This window comes from Vanacampus margaritifer, chromosome 16 (genome assembly GCF_051991255.1).
Source record: "Vanacampus margaritifer isolate UIUO_Vmar chromosome 16, RoL_Vmar_1.0, whole genome shotgun sequence".
NCBI classification, from domain to species: domain Eukaryota; kingdom Metazoa; phylum Chordata; class Actinopteri; order Syngnathiformes; family Syngnathidae; genus Vanacampus; species Vanacampus margaritifer.
The window spans coordinates 7453170-7477709 of NC_135447.1; the positions used below are offsets into that span (position 1 = coordinate 7453170).

Genomic DNA, 24540 nt, shown 5'->3' on the forward strand with positions numbered 1-24540 from the left:
GCGCTAATGATCCAAAAGTATTTGACAACTATCAAATGGCTAGTAGAAGAAGTAGTCGTAGTCTTGTGTAAATTAAAGTGTAGTATGATTTATTTACTATTTAGAGCAGCAAGATGCACAGTAAACTATCAGGATTCTACTTTTGGCTCCAATGTGACGCAGAATTTTTATTGAAGGTAAGTCATTTTAAACTACTGCACAAAGAAAAGCTTTTCCATAGTGCATCTGTCTAAACAGTGTGTGTATTTTTCGAGAGGGCTTGCATTAAAACGCAGCCCATTTTTAAAGTTAAATAGCAACCAGCAGCTCATGCTTGAGCTGTTTCCTTTCTTTGTAAGCATTGGGCTCCTTTTGGGGTACTCTGAATAACAGAAGGGCACATTTGAACAACGCTCACGCGAGGTTTTGAACAAGTACGTGCTTGGGGCTCATACGGTAAAAGGCGGTACTAAAGAGTACCGATATTTATGAATGATATTGGGCTATGAAAAGCAATATCGATTCGATATCGATATTTTAAACTCAGCATCAGTTTGATACACCCTGTAATAGTGTTTTACATTCACTCTCTCCATGCAGCCATTGTTTTCATCCCCGTCCTCAATCTCGACAGAGCTCTCCAAAATGTCGGCACGCACCTCGGCCCTCCCGCTGCCTCCCGTACAGGTGATAGGATGGCTCCTCGCGGGGCTTGAACACCGTTCTCCATCATGTGCGGCACACACGCTCTTGCTGGAGTCGTCGGAGACTCCAAAGGCTTGGTGGGAGCTGCGGGGGGCATGTACTTATCTCCTGGCCCAGTGGAGCAGGTAAATGATGTCATCGTCATCCACTCGTAATGAAGCAGCATTGGCCTAAAGAGCCTCACGTTTAAATGCTTTTTTTTAATGCGAAGGTCCAAATGACAAAGACAAAGACATGTTAATCATTGGATGTGAAAACAAAGACCCTTTTACATTTTATAGCGATTGATTATATACGAAGGGTAATAAATCACCTTCATCAGAAAAATATAGTAGAATAGTGTTTTTTTTTTTTAAGTTTAGGGTATTTTGTCAATTAAATTAGTGGTCAACAAACCACTAGGCCACAGGGCCACTCATGGAGACAAAAAAAAAAAAGAGAAGCTTTTTCACACCCGACATTAACTCTTTGACTGCCAAAAACGGTTAATAGCGTTTAGTGAAATCCAAATGAGGGCTGCCAAAAACGTTAAAAGACGTTAACTATGATTTTTTTTGTTTGTTTTGTTTTTTGGAAACGGGTGGAGGAAAGCCTTGGCCAGCTGTGCTGAAAGTATCAAGCAGATCGGGTTAGTAGTTAGTGGCATCATTCATGGAAAAAAAAAAAAGTGTCAAATTCATTAGAGTGCATGAAATAATATCGTTTCACAAAAAGCTTGATTTCTCCGGATTTTGTTTCAACCATTTTCTATTGTTGATTACTGAAGAACGGAATAAGGTAGAAACAAACTTTTTTTTTCTGATGAAAGATGAGTGCCAAAGACGTTAAAAGACGTTTTTTTTTCAAAACAGAGGTGAAACTAACCATTTTCTATTGTTGATTACTGAAAAACGGAATAAGGTAGAAACAAACAAAAAAATTCTAATGAAAGATGAGAGTCCAATCTTTCATTTGGTAGTATGCGTGTTTCCATAGTCCAAACACATAATTTTCTGTGGACCTTGAAAGATCAGTCAAAATGCTTAAATCAGCTGGCACCCACAGCATCCCTTTTCTGAAAACGTCTGGCAGTCAAAGAGTTAAAAGGCAAGCCTGAATTAAAATCACAGCATAATATCCAGAGATTGTAAAAGCAAAAAATATTGAATTCCTTGCTTCCATTTCCAACATCCATCCTAGCGAAATGGAATGTTCTGCCATGAAACTAAATTATGTAGAAGACATGAAGAGCATGAGCTAAAAACAAAAAACATGATGTCTTTATTTATTTTTTCATCAGGATAATGAAACTATCTTGCATTTTTAATTTTTTTTATCAATTTGCTATAGGGAAATCAGTAAACACAATGCCTCCCCCTATGTTTTGGTGTTAGTCAGCTGAGGAACCAGACGCAATTTCTCCATTCAAAATCATTGTACATACGTCACTTGTAATGTCCGAAATCGGCGATCAGCGCCAAAAATTATGTGCACATCTCTACTTCTACCGACTTCAACCTCTGAAAATATCACAATTATTAGCCCATCTATGACTCACGTATGAGAGAATGAATAAATAAGGAAATGAGCTGCCTAACTTCAGTTTCTCTCCTCAGTCGTGCTACTTGCGTCCCGCCTAACCTCATGATTCACGTTTCGTGAAATCTACTTGGGTGCCCCCCCCCCAAGTATTAATATGGTGTGTGAAACTCTGCCTCATTTTCGTCCAAATATACTCTGCTCATTACGTAATCTACTGGTCATGACAATGTAGTCGAAAAATCAAACCCGCCATTAACACTAGCTAGCTTACCCTTGGCAGAGGTCTGTGCTCTTCTTCTAAGTGCTAGTTTAGAAACATGATCCCACCAAAAGTCATATAGATTTTAGATAGAGCAGAAAGCTCTGAAGTGAAACACAATCGGCACTGTTACGATGTTTTTTCTTGGGAGTTGTTCAAGTTACTATTTTTTCCCCCCATTGCATATTATGCACAGTGAAGCGGCTGACACAAAATGGAGGCGGCACAGTGAGGTGGATACGAGGTACAAAAGAGTATAATGTCTGTTTTAATAATTTGATACGCAGCATGGTTGGTTGCGAAATGCTTTTAAAAATGACACTTCTATTGTTGTTTTCATGCTAGTCATTAAGCTAATGGCTAATGATTAGCAATTATGCTTTTGGCTACATACTGTGGCAAAATTAATTAGCGTATGTAATCGATATTCAATTAATTGCAGAACTCATGTTTACAGTCACAATAATTCCCATTTCCGGTCTCATTGTTATCATCGCGACATCAATATTACACTTTCATTTCTTAGTAATGTGATTAAATGTCTGCATATCACATCTATGCGAAATGTTAGTGTGTAGCCCCTGGCACAGCTTAATTAACTCATCTGTGTCGTTAAAACAGGAATAATGAAAGAAATCATTTATCACCAGAACATCCTTCCCACTGATTGTTTTCTGTACCGTAAACAAAGGTGCACATATGATAACCACCTTTGGGAAAACAAACACGTTGAGGATGAAAACAAGAATCTATCATTTATTTCACATTTTTTCAACTGATAATTTATGGCCGGAATGGGCTTTTTAAGCGAGATGAAAGGGCTGACAGACTGCAGTTTGGTGGGTGGCTAATTCCTGAAATAGGACTGTCAATTATGCATGTTACGGCCTGGCTTCCTCCCTGCAGTCTAAAGCTCGCTCGCTTTAGTTTAAACAGAGGGGAAAAGACACTAGAGGGAGACAGTTTGTGCACATCTGCAGCTTTCACGGCTTCACAGACAGCCACGCTGCTACCCCAGTAATCCCTCCAGAGGAAAGCATGATGACTCAATCCATAGTGATCAATAGAAAAACATTTGTTAGATCCAAAGGATAACATCCTGTTCAATTAATATCGTTAGCAAATTTGCTAAGTCATGGAACTTGGTGGTTCTGAACTCCACCACCAGTTTCCTGTGTGCATTCACCGAACCCTTCGTTATTGAAAAATAGCTTCACCCGATAAGGCTTGAAGCATGAAATATATGAGAGAAAATTCTGATTCTTTGTAAATAGAGTATTTATTGGACCTTTTGAACAAACAAACAAAAAAACTCAACTTCCACATATGCGTTAAATTCTTACATTTATTACTGTCAAAAATGTAATAATAAACAGACATATAAAACATATTAATGTTTCCCACTGTTAATAAGTGTACTGTAGGTGTCTCTCTTTTCTTAATTGGGGCGATCTTGCAAGGTCGCAGGAAAAGCCATCAGATGGGTGATACTGCCCTCTAATGGACTATCCATGCAATGCATGTGTCAGATTGCATAAATCAGGGTTTTAATGGGGAAAAAACATATTATAATCATGAAATAGAGGGCTCAAAATGTCTTGTATTTAACTTATTTACTCCCGGCCATTTTCACCGAAGCAACCCCCTTCGCCCCCAGCTGTTTTACTGGATTTTGACTGTTTTTGCAAGGTCCACAGAATATTGTGTCCTATTGCTCTAAAAACATGAAACCTACCAAAAGAAAGATTAGAGTCTCTGCTTTCATCAGAAAAAAAACGTGTATTTCTATCTGTTTCCGTTTAACAGCAATTAGCATTAGAATATAGCTAAGTTTCGTCATTATTCACAAATCTGTTTAAAACACTGGGGAAAAGAGCTTTGTACAACACAGCCCTGGTTGATCTCGTATACTCTGCCACCAACTTTTGGCCATTATTGTAATAACTACCATTGCTTCAAGCGTTCTCTTCAATTCAGAGGCTGCATCAAAGCCTTCTGTATGCTCTAGCATAAAAAACAACAACATAAAAAACTTATAAATACGTTTTTGGGACCATGCTAATATTTTTGGGAGCAAATGAGTCAATGTGATACATTTGGCGTTGTAGGGTTAAGGAAGTGTTGCTTTAATTTTGCTAGATAGCTAGTTGTGCTAGGCTAGAATTGCTCTATTTATTTATAGAGCACTACCGTTGCTGTTTTCTAAATATGGAATCCAGGTGTCAGCAGATACAATGAAAACAGCAGAGGCCCTAGAATTGAGCCCTGTGGAACGCCATACGTTCAGTTATACTTGTGAATAAATATTGCACGTATTGTCCAACCACGGTCTTTTTTTTCCAATAGGGATTACAATAATGACAAAATCACGACGTACCATCACAATAGCCACAAGTCGACTACCACTGATGTTAACTCAAAGAAGACTTTTTAATTTTACTTCACGCTGGATTTTTACTCGGGAGAACAACGCGGAGAGCATCTGTAACAGTTACGGCAATTCCAGTCATGAATATGAAATCTCACAAACGGCCGTTTTGCGTATACTGTATTTTTGCTGAGAAAGGCGTTCGCACGTGATCCAAGAACAATTTGGCCAAGGTCAAGGGAATATTGCGAGGGTTTAAAATGATTACCGCAACAGGAAATAGGAGGCCTGCTCTCCAAAACGCCATCTCATAACTCTGTCGCTTCTCTCACGTTCTTTCTCCTCTCAGCTCTTTCACACACTATCAATTTTACTTCTCTCCAAAGCCTCAAATCCTCCAGTTTTCATGCAAAGGCTCGATTAGTTACAAGCGCTTCTCCATGCCGGGTTCCCCCTCTTTTGAAAAGAGGTTCATCTTTTGCTATTGAACTGCGGGGATGCATTTACACCGACACAACTATGCTTTCAGAAATCCCTGCAATCCAAAAATATGACTGTAAATGTTTCATTATGGTTCCACACAGATTGGTTCATAGAATTCCGTTGGAAAAACTGCTGCACTGAATATTTTCCCCCAGTGAGACCCTTTTAAAAAGGCTTCAAAGCCATAATAATATGACATCATTGAATCTTTGCTCATACCTTGTTATGAAATAAGGGCATTCATTGAAATTCATCTTAAGTATGACACGCTAGCTGGTGATTTTTATTTTCTTGGCTTGAAAACCTCAATCAAATATTGCGAGATGTCACACTCGCGGTGGCGTTTCTGTCACGTTTGACTTGCCTTTCTTGCTGTCTGCTGTTCAAAATCACAGCATCGAAAGGCTGTGATAACAATGTTTAAAAAAGAAAATTGAATCTAACAACCTCCATTGCAAAATTGGAGACATATTTGAGCGTGACAACAAAGCTGCCGCTCTCTTAGTCAAGCCAAACATGGAACTTTTTGTAAATAATTGTTACATATCATCAAATAGCACAGGGCAGAACAATACCTCGAAAAAGAAGTCTCACACAGGATTTCACACTTTTTATGTTTTTTGACAGATGTGTGCCTCACTAAATAGCCACCGATTGCTTTTTTTTCTCTCTCAAGACACAGCCGGCTGCAATGTGGCCACCTGACGAGAGATATCTGCTCGAATGTCCCCCCCCCTCCCGAAAAGTGTTGTCATTTGGGTTTTTATCGAAGTCATTGTTTGAAAAACATGCTGCCAGGCCAGATAAGGAAGTCTCTCTGGTAGTGCTCCTCGTAGACAGGCCTATTCACCGAAAGTTCTCTGAACGTAAACGATAGCAAGGGCTCAGTAGTCACATTTCGGGCAGAAGCTTGGGCGCTTTACGTTTAAATATTCAATAGATATCATGAATTTATTTAGGATTGTGCGGCAGTAATCTGGCCTGGTTATAAGGTTGTGATTTCTTGACAATAATGTGACCAATTAACCAGAAAACAGGTGAGGCGTGACATCATTAATCATTACCTGAGCCCTTGGGCACTGGGATGAATTTTTCAGTTGACAGCAAGTGACAAAATGGCCGCCCCCTGAGATGGAAAAAAATGGGCAGATTTTGCTGTTCATATTCTACAAACGCAATATTAATCAGAATACTGTTTTCGGATTAGTGGTGGCGCATAGAATATAGAGTATTATTGTAAAGAACACAACCCCACTATTTATTTCAATAATATGCAAAAAAAAAATGGACGTTTAAAAAAAAAAATGTAATCGTAGGTCTAGTAATCGCTATTTCTATTTCATAGGTTGCGCCAAGCCTTATAGGAAGCTGACATGTTTTTGCTGTCATCTTTGTGCTACAGATACCCAAAGGAGTCCTGTGATTTGGGTTAATACAGCTTGTCGCCCTCTAGTCTTGCTCTGCTTTGATCTCACAAGCTTTTTACTAGCTTCTCCCGCTAACCACACTTGTTAGCTGCTCCAGCAAGTTGTTGCTAGCCTCACTTGTTAGCCCGTCCAGCGAGTTCTTGCTAGCCACTCTTGTTCATTGCTCACGCTAGCGCCTGCTTGCTGGGTTGCTCGCTCACTCCAAATAATAATTGGTAGTGATTGGTGGTAGGCTTGCGAAGGGTGGTCTGTCTGAGGCGCCGTAGTTAGTGTATGCGCTTCAAAATGGTTGCATTCTACAGTTCACCACGAGAGGGCACTAAATTCTACACATTGTAGGCTACCTGTAAAGACCTTGTCAAGTAAATTCAGAGATTTGTTGTGCTGTCACAACCATGTAGTATTCAATTGTGGAGCTTGTTTTTTTATTTTATATATTGGTTTTTTTTTTACCAATTCAGTCTTCTTCTTTTTCTTCTTCTTTTTGCCGTCGCTAAAACATGACACACACTAGAATACGGCAAGTTGCCCAGTTTTTTTTTTAACCAATTTATTCTTCTTTTTCTTGTTCTTGTTCTTCTTTTTCTTTTTCTTCTTAATTTTGCCGTGGCTAAAACATGACACACTGGAATACGGCAAATTGCCCAGCTTTTTTTTTTTTTTTTAAACCGATTCATTCTTCTTTTTCTTGTTCTTGTTCTTGTTCTTGTTCTTCTTCTTCTTCTTCTTCTTCTTGCCGTGGCTAAAACATGACACACACACTGGAATACGGTAAGTTGCCGAGTTTTTTTTAAACAAATTCATTCTTCTTTTTCTTCTTCTTCTCCTTTTTGCCGTGGCTAAAACATGACACACACTGGAATAAGGCAAGTCCCCCCCCCCCCCCACTGTACAAAAACTTCAGTCTTCATTTGCATAAGAAGTTATCTGGCGCAGCTGATAGTCTGACAGTCTACTGGTTTGGCCACTTTAGAGCGCCTCGTTGTTGCCTGTGAGAGCATGCACATCATGCAGAGAAAGGTGGAAGAACAAGGTACAAACGGCTTCATGCTGGCGTGGCTGCTTTAGAGCGCCTCATTGTATTTATGCGGCTCAAACAACATAGTAATGCGTAGGCATAAGAATGTCGTACTTGATTGACAGATGACAGTTGAGAGGGGTGTTTTTTCATGCCCAAAGCAAACCAAAAACTTTATTGACAATAAAACTGAAACCTGATTTCTGTTTTAAAAAAACAATAAGGTGGAAAAGAAACAAATCTGACATACAATGAAATGCAAATATCCAATAAGCTGGTTGCATAAGTGTGTACACCCTAAAAATGTCATTACAGCATTCTTGACTATGGCAATATTCGCCCACACTTCCTCGTAAAAGTGCCTCAAAATGAGTCGGACATTAGGAACATTGGACCCTTATGTATATGGATACAGCATCAATCCCCGTGGGAAAACACTGCCATAATGAATATAGATGTGAAAGGCCATGCCTCAGGGTCACCACAAAGGATTTGGACCTTTTTGTGCACTTGAAATCTGCTTGTACACAGGTTTAATGGCTCAGGAGAGTTACTCCGATAATCAGCTAACCCTCCAAACCAAGAGTAGGTTAAGATTTTGAACATTTGCAGACTCTGCTTTCTTGTATATTGTTGGTTGCTTTAGAAGTATAGTGATTTGCTGTATTGATTCACTGATGTAAACATGTTTCAATTTCATCTTGTACATGGCTTGGTTAATAAATACAGGCTTGCTTGGGTGAATGGATTTTATGGTTCATGTTTAGATTTGGCAGGCTCTTTCATGTGCACCTACTGAAACATAAAATTCTAATTCACCAACCACAAATCTTCCAATAAAAGCAACATTGCAAGCTGCAAAGACAAACATTAAATTATAGTATTGTTAAAATGCAGTTCTGGGTGTATACAAAATAGTAATCAATCATGTCGCCAACCCGTATTTATGCTAGTTTACGCAAGGAGTCTGCTAATCTGTTTTCCTGTTTTGGTCATGTGACACTTCACATACAAGGACTGCATACTGCTGCATTCCAGGAACATGGGAAGTCGGTGTATTTTGTCCGTCAACGAGGAAAAGCGCACTAGAACGCCACTCAATCGGGGGAGGCCAAGTCGCAAAGAAAAATGATTTACCTCGACTTCACTGAGTTGCTCCAATCTTACGTCACTTGACAATGGCTATGAATGGCAATAGACTGCGAATGGCAAAACATAATTTATGAGAGTAGTTATTCAATTATTCTGTGATTTATTGGCGATTTTCTGGAAAGCAAAATGTTTTTGTGGAACAAAAAAAAACTATTTTTCATAATCATCCATTTTTGTTGTTTAGCTGAGCTCTTTTCACACTGCACTCAGTCAGTGTGAAAGAGTCGCTCGGCAAGGCGAAATTACCGGTGGCCAGAGTATTGATTTAGCAGCCTACCAGGAAGTAAAAACTGAGATTTTGCCGCCGGTTAGACCGCACCTCGACAAGATGTATCTTTCATTGTTGCCAAAGAAAACAGTAGAAAAAAAACCCTGATGACTCGGTGGGAACTTGGAGAGAATAACCATGTCGTTATATGCTGCACCCTGCTAAATGCAGTGTGAAAAGGGGTTAACAGTGAAGTTGTGAGATGACATTGTGGAGACTCGGGTTGATGTATAACTTTGATTCTATGAACGGAAATCAAATCAGAATGCCATGTTTTGATCAGGGCACATGCAATGTATTTTTGAGGGAAAAAAAACGGATTAATGGAATTTGCATTCATTTCTTTAGGGAAAGATGACTTGAGATAAAATTTGGTAAACAATCTTTTCCGGGACAACACCAGGATTTTGTCCCTTACCTGGTTCTATAAAATCTGAGAAAATAATTTATAAATATATTTTAGACCCCCCCCCCCCCCCCAAAAAAAAAAAAAGCTGCCTAATTGTATTCTGACGGTGCTATAGCTCCACCTAGCCATCCTTGAATCTTTTAATTCCATATTAGACTATGCACCTGCTTGAAAGTGCAATAGGACACTTTCACCTCTCGTGGTTTATTGCTTAATCAAATGACAAATAGGAGGATTGCGTTGCAGATTGCCCGAGTTGACGTCAATCGGATTGGTTAGGACGGTGACAGCGCGAGGCCCCGCCCCCTGTGGGCCAAGGTAGAGCGCACTGCGTGGAGAGAGCGGAGGGGAGGGGAGGGGAGGGGAGGGAGGGAGGAGGAGGAGGAGGGAGCAGGGGGCTGAGCTGATCCCACGTGTGACGCTGTCGTTCCCGGCTCAGTAATATTCTCATAGCGGGGCTTTGCATATCTCCTGCCTGTCTGTGTGTCTGTCACTGTTACTGTAGTCCCAGCCGATAGTTCGGAATAGCTATGGAAGGAGACGGGAGTCAAGCCACATCCGGAAGCCTAAATGACTCACAACATGACCCGGGGTAAGAATCTTTGCGTTTTGTGCATGTTTTCAACATCTTGGACAGGACTTGGACTGGCGTGCCGGATTCGTCCACACGGCACGCCACTCGCTGCCTTTCAACGGGCAGTTTTCGAGAGCTTTTGCCGAGAGTGTCCTCCCCTTTTTGCTATAACACCGAGCGAGACTGTTATTATGACGCGATCGCTCGCGCTTTATCCTTTAAGGTCGCTTTTAGAAGTAGTTAGTCGTCAAAATGGCCGAACTGACATCTGGACTCACTTGTGTTGTGTTTCCCCCTTACAGTAAAATGTTTATCGGTGGCCTCAGCTGGCAAACCTCACCAGGTGAGAGTGTTGTTTTTTCTCTCTCCCGGACAACCCTTGTCCTTGTATTTGGTTGTTGTTTTCGTGTTGTTTGTTGACTGCGTGTCGGCGGCGGTTGTCGCCGCGGTGCCGTGCGAATGCGAGTGCGCACTGTGGGATGTCTCGGCTGGTGTGTGTGTGTGTGCGCGCGACGTTATTTCCGATATTCGTCCATCTCAAGTCCTCTATTCGACCCCTATGCGCATCGCGGCGGTGCTGCTGGTGGTGGGGGGCGCGCGGAGGGTGGGGGGGATGTGTATATATATATATATATATATATATATATGCGTGTGTATGTGTATGTGTATTTAAAATTATCTTTTTTTTTTTTTTTTAATGACAACATCATGTGGATGTCTGTCTAATGACCCGATGTGTCTCCTCTGTCCACAGACAGCCTTAGAGAGTATTTTAGTAAATTTGGAGAGATAAGAGAATGTATGGTGATGCGAGACCCCACGACGAAACGCTCAAGGTAAATACAATGTGTACTTTTTTTCTCCCATGTAGCGATATCGCTTTACTTTTGTTTCGTGGTTAATCCACTGGTGTGTGCGTGTGTGTGTGTGTGTGTGTGTGTGTGTGTGTGTGTGTGTGTGTGTGTGTGTGTGTGTGTGTGCGTGTGTGTGTGTGTGTGTGTGTGTGTGTGTGTGTGTGTGTGTGTGTGTGTGTGTGTGTGTGTGTGTGTGTGTGTGTGTGTGTGTGTGTGAGAGAGAGAGACAGAGAAAGCGTGCGTGCGTGTGCGCGCGCCTGCGTGTGGTTTCACAGCGAGCCAGATAAGCTTAAATGCTCGCTGCTGTAAAGCTGCGACCGAATGCAATTTGACATTGACTTTGTGACTGCAGCAGAACAGTGTGGCGAATAGCGTGCTCACTTTCAGTTTCTGCCACAGGACGTCCGCAATCTGGATGATAAACACATGCACTGTACCACGACTGTTTTAACAAGAAACAATACTGTAACAATACTGAGGTCAAAGAAGAAATATGACATGCAATGCAATGCAGTTAGATTTTGCATTCGAAACAATCCCGAACTGGTTTTGCATGCATGCATGTGTTTTTTTTATTTTATTTTAACACTGTTGTTGTTTGTGTCTTTGCTTTGCAGAGGATTTGGGTTTGTTACATTCACAGATGCTGCCAGCGTAGAAAAAGTCCTAGCTCAGCAACACCACGAATTAGACTCAAAGACGGTGAGTTAATTTCTTTTGACATTTTTGTAAGAACATGAGACTGATGGGAAAGCCCGCTCTGCTCAAGGTCATGAATAAGGGCTAAATGCATGATGGTCCTTTCAGCACTAATCCAGGCAATAAAACGCAGCTCCACTGTGAATATTATGTGTGCATGTTCACTTCTCTGGATGAATGGGACAGACACGCCCCCCTCTTGACTTCAGCTCCACATGTAGCACACACGCACGCACGCACACACACGCACAGACGTGCATCGAGTACAGTCAAGAGCATGCCGCCCTCCTCCACCACACCACTATTGGACACACATTCTGTAATACGTCATCACATATTTGTAAAAGGGTTCAAAATACTTCCCTCAAAATATCCCAATATAGGTCTTTCTTTTTAAAGTTTACTTTTCTCCTATTTTAATATGGCAGTTGAATTTACTCGCGATAATTCAGATGAATAAACACTCATTCATGAGTTAATGCGGCACTACTGTGGATTTTTCTTGCCGTTAGAAAATTTGTCAGTCGATGAATAATTAAACAGGCGAGTCATTTTTTTGAAAGATGTCTATATAGTGACAGAATAGATGGTTTTTCAGCACAAATTTCCTTGAAATTGAATTCTGTATACTGCGAAAACACTATTTATTTCTTTGTAGGCTGTCAGGTTGTGCTTTGTGTATTTGTTTATTATGATATTACATAAAACATAGATATGACAAATTGCAAAGACTATACGGTGCTCTGAGGTTTTTTAGACTCGCGTTAATGGGGATTTTGTCTCTGGTTTTACGTTTGGACTATTGTGGAATCTAGTTGAAGTGACTCTCATACACTTACAGTCGTGGTTTGCCGTCAGATTAGCCGCTTTCCCACACTAGTTGCGGCTCTTGTCACGTCATGTAGCTAAATTGCCTTAAGCACAATTTATGTGCTATTGGGGGTGAGGGTGATAAGATCACACTTGGTTCCATATGTTTCCAATTAGTAGCCACAGAGAGAAGACATAAGTTCTTGAGAGCTAAATGAACAGCAAGTTACGACTGATGCTATCACAGAACTGTAAAATAGTACAGATTTAGAGAGACAAGGTATTTTAGATGGTCTGAAATATCAAAGCGGCTGCAGAGTTGACACTGTTAGAACTTTTCTACTGACAGCAGCTCACTGGAAATCGACTGTAGTGGAATTACAGGAAGGAGTTAAATTCCTTGTGCACTTTTTAATTATTCTGTTAAGCTCTTCATAGGATTTAACCTGAGGACCTTGGGCTCATTCAGTATACAGTACCTCCCGCTGACTTACTGTAATAGCTGGCCTCGTGGTAAACATGCACTTTAGTCAGACTAGAAGACCGCATCTAAGACCCTGTCTTCGTAGAAGCTGGTATGGTTTTTGTTAGAAAAGTATTTTTTAGGTGGTTTGAATCTTAGGAATTGTTTATACACAAGGCCATTTTAACTTGAAATAGAGAAAAACTATGCCGCTTTATCCATTTGATGACACATGAACAGTGTTTTGAAAATTATAGTGTGACGGTACAAATATTTGAAAACAGGATGTAAAGCAGGGGTGCTCAATACGTCAATTGCGATTGACCAGTTGATCGCAAATATAGTACGGTATTGAACCGCGTAAATAAATAAATCAAATAAGGTGCTATGCTGCGTCAGCAGCCCAGAATTTTAGCTCACTGTTAGCGCTTTGCCCTCCCAAACCAGATATTTTGGGTCCAAAAAGTTTGGGCACTCTTGATGTAAAGTTGGAGGACATGAACGTCAAGTATTTTACCTTTCACACTTGGGGGAGTCCAAATTGAAATCCAAAAAAGTTACTGATAGGATGGTTTTGCCTGTGAAAAAAAGTGGACCATTATCCAGTATTTTTATTTTTAATACATGCATACAGATCTCATGTAGTAATGCTAATTTTACTGGAAAATGTAATGTTATATTCAAATCTAGCACAATTTTATGGTATTGCCCTCCTTTGAATAATGTGACTCATGTCTCTGTAGTTTTATATTTCAAAATAAATTAACATTTAGAGATAACATCACAAAACCCAAATATATTCCATCGCATTTCTATCTCCATATATTAGAAAACAAAAATGCAATTCCCCACTCTTTAGTAGTTGTGTTCAAAATATTTTGATGCAAAAGTATAATTGTTAGAAATAAAATATATCGACGTTAAAACAGTCCTCTTTAGTATTATCAGGTCATTTTTAATTGCACCGCAAAAATAAATGGCATTAAATACCATTTCGTGTTGGGTTCTTACTTCATGCATCAGGTCATATTTAACAGACCTGTTACACACATGGCAGATTTGACAGCCAGACAATGAAATGACGACATTCAGCTGTCTTCGACACAGAATGTATTTTCTGCACAGTAGTTTATTCTTGAATCAAAGCTATTATTGACACTGCTGCCATCTCCTTTGAAATGAATCGAAATGTATTAATTCTAAACTTAAAAAGAAAAAAAAAATAGGACACTGTCCTTGTGTGAGGGGACATGCTGGGAATGAGAGGAGAGAGGCTCAGCTGGACTCAAAAGGGAAATACACGGTCAACGGCTTAAACTGCTACTCCGCTGGGAAGCTTCAAGTTAATTGTTTATAATGACCATTATCATTGTCTTATTGCTGACTTTTTATAGCCACTATTTAAAAAGGCAACCCTTGAATCCTTTTAAAAAAAATATATGATGCTTTTCTTAGGGAATATGAGAAGATTTTCAACAGAACTGTCAAGCAAAATACATTTTTACCAATGAACAATTATCTGTATTTATAGTTACTTTAGTAATTCAAAACAAAGAAAAAAAAAATTCACACAAAGTATGCATGCAGGGTGATTATGAGACTTCTCATATCACCACAACACACCAATATGTGCTGCTTATTATAATAAGAGAGATTTCCTATAATTTTCTAATTGAGTTTACACAGTGGTTAGAATATGGATTGAATGTGATTTGTGAAAAATGCATATAACAAAGTGATTTCTTCAAAGTGTTTTCTTTTTTGATATATACACAAGCCTTATCTACAGGGGTTATCTATACTTTATTTATTACTATTATTATTATTTTTAACACAATTTCTTTGTCCCGATATGGCTTGACGATGAAGGGGCAATATTAAAGCGATTTTTTTTGTTTTACTTTTGGTGCCATTCGTGCCATGATGGGGTAACAAAAAAAAAGAAAACTGTGATACTTGACCGTGATATATAGTTTAAAATGTATCAAGCTCGGCTCTCTTGTTATCCAGACAAATATTTGACTGTGTGATTGACACACCAGCCTTTGCGACGTGATCCTGATGACTCGGAACACATTCAGAAATAGATATTTCCCAGCTGCTTACGTGCTGTTGAAACGTGCCACCGAATAGAACAAACCTGAGGCAGCTTGGCTGTGTGTTCTTCCTCACCATTAGTCACTGGCCGCTCTCTGCTCTTGTGTTAGCTCAACAATCGCACCATCACGACGCATTAGGATCTGTCATATCGCTTTGCCGATTTGCTCAACACGAGCGCGAGAAAAAGAGCAGACTTGCAAACATTCTTGGTTTGTGCGCAGATGTTTGATTCGATTGAAGCGTCGGACTTTACGCGGCCGCCCGGTTGAATCCTCCCTGTCACGGGTCACCTTGAGCGGGCTGGGCTGTCTGTGAGAGGCCGCAGGGGCCGTGACTGTGAACAAGCTGAGTCATATTATGAGCATGGAAATCATCGCTCATTTACATTTGCTTTAAGTTATTATTGGATTTGTGAATTTATTCTGTGAACACAAAACATTTCTCATCTGGAGCTTCAGATTTGTCGTCAGGTGCTATTTAATCAATCCTAAAGAAAAATACAGGATAAATATAGTCTGCACCAAAATCCTCATGTTATTCTTTACAGTATATATATTTTTTAGTGCTTCTTTTTCCCCAACCGGTTATGAAAACGCTTGGATGGAGATATGAACGAGACATATGGGGAAGCACAGCCTCGGGCATCACAACACACATGCTGGTAATTCAGAACATATTTCTCATTTCCCCCAGTGCTTTGTTCAAAATATGTTTGCCCCTGACGATGTTTGGAGCTCAGACGGGCATGAGAACTTGAAGAACACTTTACAAGGCAGCAGATTTATTGCTGGAAGATTGATTGCACGTTAATTGCTGCATTATAGCAAAAATAATGGATTTAAAAAGCCGACACACCCATGTTCAAATGCTATTTTTTGTGAAATGAAAAAAACGAGACCAGGACAAATATTTCAAAACCCTTTTCCCACTATTAATATGCCCTTATGTAACTCAATTGGGAAAAAAAGAAAATAGTCAGGAAAAGGGTCCAAAATGAATATAAGAGGGTGGGCACACTTGTACAACCACTTCATCTCAGTCAATAAGTTTTATTTTGCTATTTTTTTCTTTTTTTAAATTGAGTTTTACGGTTTGCGGGCCCCAATAATGGGTTAAAGGGTGTGATTACTTTTTTATTTATTTACTGCACTTCACTGTAAAAACTCAATTTTTGCAAAGCCGGGTCACAAAAAGTAATTCTTATGGGAAATAATTATAAAAATAACAATATAAATGCACTGTTCCAGATTCAAACTGTCACTGTCATTATTAGACCCCAAAATGTTGGTCATATTCTGAATGTACGACCTGTGTGCTTCACTAGTGACCCCAGGTGACCTTTTACTTTTTTAGCTTGTATGTTTTAGGTACAGTATCTCTGAAAATAAAGCGGTAGAGTAGGAACAACCGAGGAGCAGTCCAGATGAAATCTAGCATATTCATCACAAAGGATTTGGAAAGAAAGTCAAATCAATGATCTGAACTCTGATGTGCCCTTGTATTAGCAGGGGCTCTTGTCTTGCAGTTAATTATGGCTGAAAGTGTGATTAGTTCATGCTTCTGTCTTCTGTGTACTATTGGTGGGGGGCTGCATCTAATGACTTTTTCTTTGAATCCACTTCCTACATCATTTTTTGCATATATATCAGAAATGAGTAAAAGTGTTTCCCCATTATTATTAAAGTTAGTATTCAAATTGATGTCTTAACATGTCAAATTATTATAATTTACTTGCATTCCTGAATGCATTGAAGTTACCGGTAATTAATTTATGAATGGCTCAAATTTGTTTGAAATTGCTTTTCTAAATGGTTAAAGCTAACTGAAGTGAAACTGAAAAATATGAGCCTACATTAAAGCCCATAATGCCGTTGGATGGACTCTTATCATTTATATGATGGGCGGTCTGATAAATTTGCGCTGTATAATTAGATAATAAATCATTTACAAAAAAAAAATTACCAGTTCGCCACCTATCCTGCTCTATTATCGGATATACTGTAAAAGTAACACTCATTTATTAGAATAATAAATTAATTAACTCTTTGACTGCCAAAAACGTTAAATAACGTTTAGTAAAATCCTACGGAGGAGTGCCAAAGACGTTAAAAGACGTTTGTTTCAAAACAGAGGTGAAACTAACCATTTTCTATTGTTGATTACTCAAAAACGGAATAAGGTAGAAACAAACTTTTTTTTCTGATGAAAGATGAGTGTCCAATCTTTCATTTGGTAGTATGTGTGTTTCCATAGTCCAAACACATAATTTTCTATGGACCTTGAAAGATCAGTCAAAATGCTTAAAATCGGCTGGCACTGGGGACAACCTGTTTCTGAAAACGTCTGGCAGTCAAAGAGTTAATAAAATTAAATAAGATTAAAATTATATTTGTTTGCCAGTACCTAGGGGTTAAAAAAAAAAAAAGAATAACAGATTTATAGCACATTTAATAAACAACGTAACTATGCTTAAAGAGATTTAAAAAAAAAAAACATTTATTAAATTTTTTTTAATTGATTTGTTTGTTTGTTTGTTTTTTTTAAAAAAAGAGAGCAATGATGATGTCAAATCGAATGAACAATACTGAGCTCTCCTGAAAAGAAGAAAAAAAAAAAAGAGATTTAAAAGCAAAGCAAAGAAATGAAAGGCTTATTAAAATGACTAGAAGAGCATACAGTGCAAGAACACGATTTCCTTAAACACGGTTTTAAAACTACTTTGAAAGACGTTAATCATTGATATGGGAAAGAGCACAGTTTTTAACCTTGGATTTAACAACATTTACTCTTGATTGGTATTTGAATCTTCATTCATTCATATTATTCACTCTTTAGGGGAGATTTTGGCACGGCGCGTATTATACAAGGGTGCGTAGTATACATGGGATTTTACAGTAATTAGAGATTGTTTAGAAAAAAATTACTAGTCCACCTGATCCTGCTCTTTTATTGGATATACCTTGTCATTGCAGGTGTGTAATACCTTGTACACCAATGAATAGCCAACATACTGATGCATCTTTTTAGGAAAGGTCAATGTGTTTGTTGTCTTTGACTTTGGTGAAATTCTTATTATTGATTTAGGAGCATAACAAACGGCCTCTTTCAGGAGTTATTCAGCCGCAAAGATCAGCAAAGATTGACAGCCCTGATATGAATCATTTACGCTTTAATTTGATGTCCATTCTGTTTGCTATCACACACAAACACCTGTGGAACACCTCACAGCCCTAAATTGGGGGAAGCTGCACACTTTGATAAGCCTTTTTCCTTTAAGCTTAAGCACGGTGCCGTTGTGTGAGGGCAGATATGTGTTAATCAGGAGTTTACCCAAGAGCTGCATTGATATACAGACAATTTTTGTGTGTGTGAGATTTCTCAGATATATGCCGTTCCTGCCGCTAATCTCACTCGGTAGCAGCGTGTAGGGACCTTGTTGTAAAAGGCTGCAGAAGATAAAAGATGGTGGGTTAGTGGCTGTGGGGAGGTCGTGACCTCTTGGCCTGTTCTCATTTTTATTGCTTTGACACCGCAGGTTGTGATGATGTCCCAAGGGGGCCCACTTTTGTTCCGTGTGTGGCACTATTTACACAAAGTACAAGCATGAATTTAGCAAGTCATATACAGTAGGTGAGCTCAATGATACGTTCTTTTTTAGTATGTCATTAAATCAGCTGCGTAACCTACCTTAAATGCAAAATAAAAATCACACCTTGATAGCATCCACCACTCATGCGCAACATGAAAATATTGCAATCGTTGGACTTGGTGACATCTGTAAGTAGTGCACTACTATCAACTATAGTAAACATCACTGCACCTGTTGACTTTTAATAAGTCAAGGTTTGATAGTTTTAGAGAATGTGTCCACAACAACTTGGAGGTACACTAAGAGTGTCAATAGAGCCCCCCCCCCCCCCCACACACACACACACATTCTGAAGGTACAGTAACATAACAACCTAATGACCTTCACACGTCCACGGCTTGAAAACAATAAACAAAAGGTAAATGCCATGCGCTAAGCTTCTTAATAGCGCTACTTGCCCGCATTTGCGCAGATAATCCTGTAACCAATAAAACCTGATGTTCCAAGGTGGAAACACATTCCTATTCACAGCATATTGTTCCTTCTGTTCCAATAGGGGGCTTCTAAGGATCTGCTTACTGCTCAGTTTACTTGCCGACATCTACGGTATGGTCTGCTAGCGGTCAAAAGTGTACTTCATGATTAACTATATTAACTACAAGGGGTGTAACGATATCCAAACATCACAGTACGATATCATCACGATATGAAGGTCATGATAGGATAATTATCACATTATTTTGGGGAGGTTGGCGATGTAAAAAAAGTTGGTGTAAAGAAATTAGCTCATACTAAAAAAAAAAAAAAATATGTTTTGTACATAACAGCAATGCAATTTAAACAACTTACAATCTCTAATAACACTTAATATTGAGGCACTAACTTCTTGCTCATGCACGCACACATTGAGTTCCTCCACATATTGACTCAGTTTACAAGTATTTTACGTTCCCCTTCATCTAACCTTTAGCGTGGATTTTAAACATGAATGGGTCAAAACATGCTTTGTGAAAATTAAACTGCACTAAAAAAAATATCCACCTGAGGGTGCTAAAACTGCACAAATGGAAATCAACCTGACTTTTTTTTTTTTTTTAACAAATATGCTGCTTTTAATATCGTGACATGACTACAACGATACAATATTGTGGCGGTCTTAATATTGTGATACCACAATATTGCCGTTATCGTTACATCCCCTATTGAAAAAAACACTCTTTTTTTTGTGTGTGTTCAAACCCCCCCCCCCCCCTAAAATCGAGAGCTTAATAAGAACTAAACATTTTTCAGATTGTTTACCAGCACCAAGGCATTACTTTGGGGTTGAAAGAAAAAATAGAATCCCTGATTTATAGCACATTTCATACACAACATAATTCAGGGTTGACCAAACTTTTCGAGAGCTACTTATTGTTTTGTGAAGGTAAAGAATTATGTTTTTTATTGCGACCTTGAAAAAACCCTGTCAAAAAAAAAAAAAAATCAACATTTGCTACCTCCGCAAACACTCGCAAACCTTCGGTTTACATTTTAAATAATCAATTCTCCAACATTCTTAGAAAATTCCAATGTCCCATCACAGGTGCGCTATTTTAGAATAGGCCTGTGGGATTTAAAAGCAAAATAAACAAAAAAAAATAGCTTACTGCATAATTTGGAACCTGGATTTAGCATATACACTTTATCCTTTAATATTTATACTTTCATATTACTTACTCTGATAATATTTGAGGGAGTCTATCATAAATAATTACAGAGGGGAAAAAAAGTTTTTTTAAGGGTGATTTGGGGGGAGCGTATTATGCATGGGTACGTGTTCTTCGTATTATTATTATTTTTTTATATGCGACTTTGTCATAATCTCCCTTTTTCTCTATGTTTTCATTTAGTTTTTTTCACCATCTATTTTAATAGTTGGCAAAATAAGCTTAACCTTGACATTTATTCTGCAGCTAGATCTTGCCATTTTCTCCCCAACCACAAAAAGTCAATGGGCCAAAATATTAGTAAATTACCAATATGTAAATGATCACGAAGACGATCCAGGTGAAATAGAGACGACGCTATTTGTGGCATCTCTGGTTATCCAGTGCAAAAGGGCAGTGCGTAATTTTGCGCGATGGCCTTAGGGGCTCGATAGTTTTGAACCGTAAAAACTACATATTCATGAGTTTGTAAAAACACGGGAAACAATCGCTACACCTCACCTGCCCTTGATTTCACATTCCTCGAAGGAGTCATTCATCATAAGTTGTGACCTAAAAAGGTACTGCTGGGGTATTTCTCCAAAGAATTGGATCGTCGGTTGTCCTTGGCTAATTTGTCTACATGGCTCTGATAGTATCATACTGTAGCTACATTTGTAATACGGTTCGTACATGTAGAAATGATGTGGAGAGAGAAGCTGTACCCTTTCGTCTTTAGAAAGTTTTTAACATATCTTCAGTGGAGCTTGCCATAAAGCGTAACATTTATAACAGTAAAATAATATGTCATATATATATATATAAAAAATACAGTAATAAAAGGCCCCTGAACTAAAAAAGGGAGATACAGTAGGTCAGAAAGCACGGGAATTTGTTATTCCAAGCATGACACGTTGTCTTGGCACAAACAAGGCAGACATAGTAATTGAGTTTCAATTGGTTAAGCCTGAAGCTAAGTGCTAAAACAAATCTTTAAATGAAATTCATTACAAGCAGTGTTTCTATACTCAGGTGTTATTGAATTCATTTCTCATTTTGACCTGATTTAGAGAGATAACAGTAATAACTGAGACTGGCAGAATTGATGGCAATGACAAAGCGCATCATGGTTTCCCTTCAAACGCATTAAAACGTAGTCAGTCTCGTTGTCTTAATTGAGCTGTGCAGATGTGTCTTGCCTTCATTTTGTTTCTGCTGTTTTTTCCCCAGCAGGGTACGCATTTCTTAAATGGATCCATCTGCACCAAGGGAATAACTTTTGTGAACGGCTAGAAATAGCTTCAGTAAATGCAAATAGTAAGCAAACGTGAAAATGGCAACGGAAGAGGAAAGAAAAGAAGACATAGAGTGATATCGTAGTGATATTCATTGGTATGCATTTGGGATGACGTCGCTGTGTAATTTATTATAAGTGCAAGGTTGATGCGACCCCCCCCCCCCCCACTTCTTAGAGTGACATACCTTCATACCAGTGAAATTAATGGGAAAAATTAAGCTAATAACATAACAAGCACAAGACGGGCAAACATGCTCATCCGATGCATCCTGCTTGTTATTTAGGCGTCGCCAGCCTGGGATTCTCATTTTCTCCGTGTCATATTCAATCAGTGATTCCTGGTCAGAGGAACAGCGACTCGCTAACATAATGACTATGGCTAGTCAAACCATGGCTGTTGTGACTGACCTCGATATTTATTGTTTCGTGAACATTTTGTCATGTTACCGCATCGACTGGCAGGTGCCGCATAAATTACTGATCAAGGAAATGGAGGACTACATTTCTCTGGATGACATTTTCTTCATCAATTCGGAGAAATTAGCAATCAGTTTATCGATTGTTCTTTTTTTCAAATGGGATAAGAGTATGAGAATCCCTTTCTGAATGTTTGTAATTCCTGATTGTATTAGACTAGTGGTTCTTTTTACTTTTTTAAAATGTATTTATTTATTTATAATTTAAAAAAAGGCTAGTGGTTCTTAACACTTCCCAAGATGCATGGAGATGGGGAAATACACACAATGCTTTCTCCATTCAAGGTGACGAGAGCCAGATTGGATGAAAAGGCTACACTCCTTTTTCATTTTGTTCACTAGTCAACCCTATACAGTATCTGTCTTGAATTTGAAGAAGAAAAAAAATCATCCAAGGTTTAGAACCACTCCATTATGCTGAATAATGCTGCCTATAGGAGTTACGTGATAGCGTTGTCTGAAAGCACCGCCAAGTGAATAAGACTGAAATCAACAGTGCCTCTGCTGGTTGCAACAGAGTACTGCGCCTCAATTTGCCTAACTTGCTTGCAAGCCATGATTAATCATCATTCAGTTCCATACGATGGACCATGTTCTTAACGAACAATTAATCGATATTATACCCATCCCATGTCCGGATATTGTTCGACACTGATCAGTAGTAATGAATATGATTATCCCCAATGGTTCATTGCCCAGTCAAATGAATGTATTTTATGCCTTGAATGTGTTAAAGGAGCTCCATCAATTGAGCGTTGACGTGGATCGTAATTAGGGAGACTTGGCTAGCAAATTGTCTGTATAAAAGACTATATGATGCAGCTAGTGATTATAAAAAGGGGGGGTCAACCCCAAAATTTTATTATGTTGCCCCACTAGTCTTAACATTCTGTTTAACATTGTGTTTGTGGAATATGAGTTGAGCAACACAATCCATCCGTTTTTATGTATTTCAAGGGGTAGCCATTTTGTTTTCATTTTGTCTGCAAATGACATCACTGTTGCTCAGGCCTGAGGTAATGACCAATCACGGCTCACCTTTTTTTCTGAAGCTGAGGCGTGATTGGTTGTTACCTGGGCCTTGAGTAACTGTAATGCCACTTTTAGTTGACAGCAAGGATCCATCCATCCATTATGTGTACTCTTATATTTACTCCAATTAGAAATTGAAAACAAAATTATGGGTTTAAATGCATCACAATAATTTATTGATTAACTTACTCAGCCAATTGAACTAAACCAGACTAATTCGGACAAAGGGGGATACTAATAATCTTATTTAGTTATTTACAATGCCAGTGTAAAAAAAAAAAAATCCCGCTTCCATGTTGTTTTGTCCTTCATGTGCACTTAATTTGCGATCACAATAATTCCGTTTTGAATGCAGCTTTAATACAAAACAAAATACTTTCTACTTTTAAAAGCAGAGCACATGTCTTAATGCTAGTTGATTATGCGGCATTTATGAACCTTTAAATGCTTTGATTAGTTAGTAAAAAGTCACATTTGAATCTAGTGAATAATTAATTTGTTGCTCCAAAATGCCAATTTTTATTCATTCTTGTGTTCACGGGATTCAGTCATGTGACTGATTGCACTTTGGGCATTTATTTGTTTGGGATTAAGAAAGAGTCGATGTCATGCTTTTAAAATGTCTTGACATCCCCGTTCTTTTTTTCTTTTTTTCTTTCCTCAGATTGATCCTAAGGTTGCCTTTCCACGTCGCGCCCAGCCTAAGGTAAGAAGAATAAATTGGTCAGCAGGCCTCCTCCAAGAAAATGATTATGTCTCGTGTCACCAGCGTACCTAATTTTCTGTAGCCACACAGCAGATTCAAAGAGGCAGCGGTTGTCTGTTTGCTTTAGAGAAATACCTCGTCTGGCTCCATTGTTCTCACATTGTTTCTGCTCTGCACATTTAAAAATATCTCTTCTTTTTATCGTCACTCTTTTCATGCTTCCCCCCCTCACGCTATTGTATAGAAACGAAACCGCTTCAGAAAATGGATTTATTTGCATTTGCAGTCTAACCATTGTTTAACTTTGTTGTGACAAAAAGCTTTAGAAAGTAGAATCCAGACAATGTCCTGACTAAAATGCGCAGCATCGGTGGAGCACATCCTTGTGAAATATTTGAGTACATGATTGGCCTGGCAGATTTAATGAGCAAGAAATTGTCTTCTTCACTGACAAACAAGAAGTGCGTTCGCAGTCTGTGTTTTTCTTTAATATTCAGAAACAAAGGGGATGGATTGACATAAGTGATTTTGAAATATCTTAATTTGGGGGCGCCTGCTTGTAGACGTCACAATTAGCATGGAGACAAAACTCTAATCACACTGGGGCTGTTGTTCATGATGCATATGATCTTTTCTCTTGATTGCTGGTCTTGAGCATCTCTATTG

General features: G+C 38.8%; 1 protein-coding gene across 11 annotated transcripts in view; it reads left to right on the plus strand.

Moving 5' to 3' along the window:
- Nucleotides 1–32: 32 nt before the first annotated feature.
- Nucleotides 33–24540, plus strand: part of LOC144035817 (RNA-binding protein Musashi homolog 2) — a 283481-nt gene continuing 258973 nt past the window's right edge. For 7 of the 11 annotated variants that reach the window (XM_077545802.1, XM_077545797.1, XM_077545795.1 and 4 more), the window contains exons 1-5: nucleotides 9986–10181; nucleotides 10466–10506; nucleotides 10918–10999; nucleotides 11635–11719; nucleotides 23833–23874. In XM_077545802.1, the coding sequence (XP_077401928.1) occupies nucleotides 10120–10181; nucleotides 10466–10506; nucleotides 10918–10999; nucleotides 11635–11719; nucleotides 23833–23874 (312 nt within the window). In that variant the 5' untranslated portion in view covers nucleotides 9986–10119. Of the gene's footprint in view, nucleotides 177–579; nucleotides 810–9985; nucleotides 10182–10465; nucleotides 10507–10917; nucleotides 11000–11634; nucleotides 11720–23832; nucleotides 23875–24540 lie in introns of those variants that run through there. The other 4 variants (XM_077545792.1, XM_077545794.1, XM_077545793.1 and 1 more) reach the window with 1 other exon arrangement.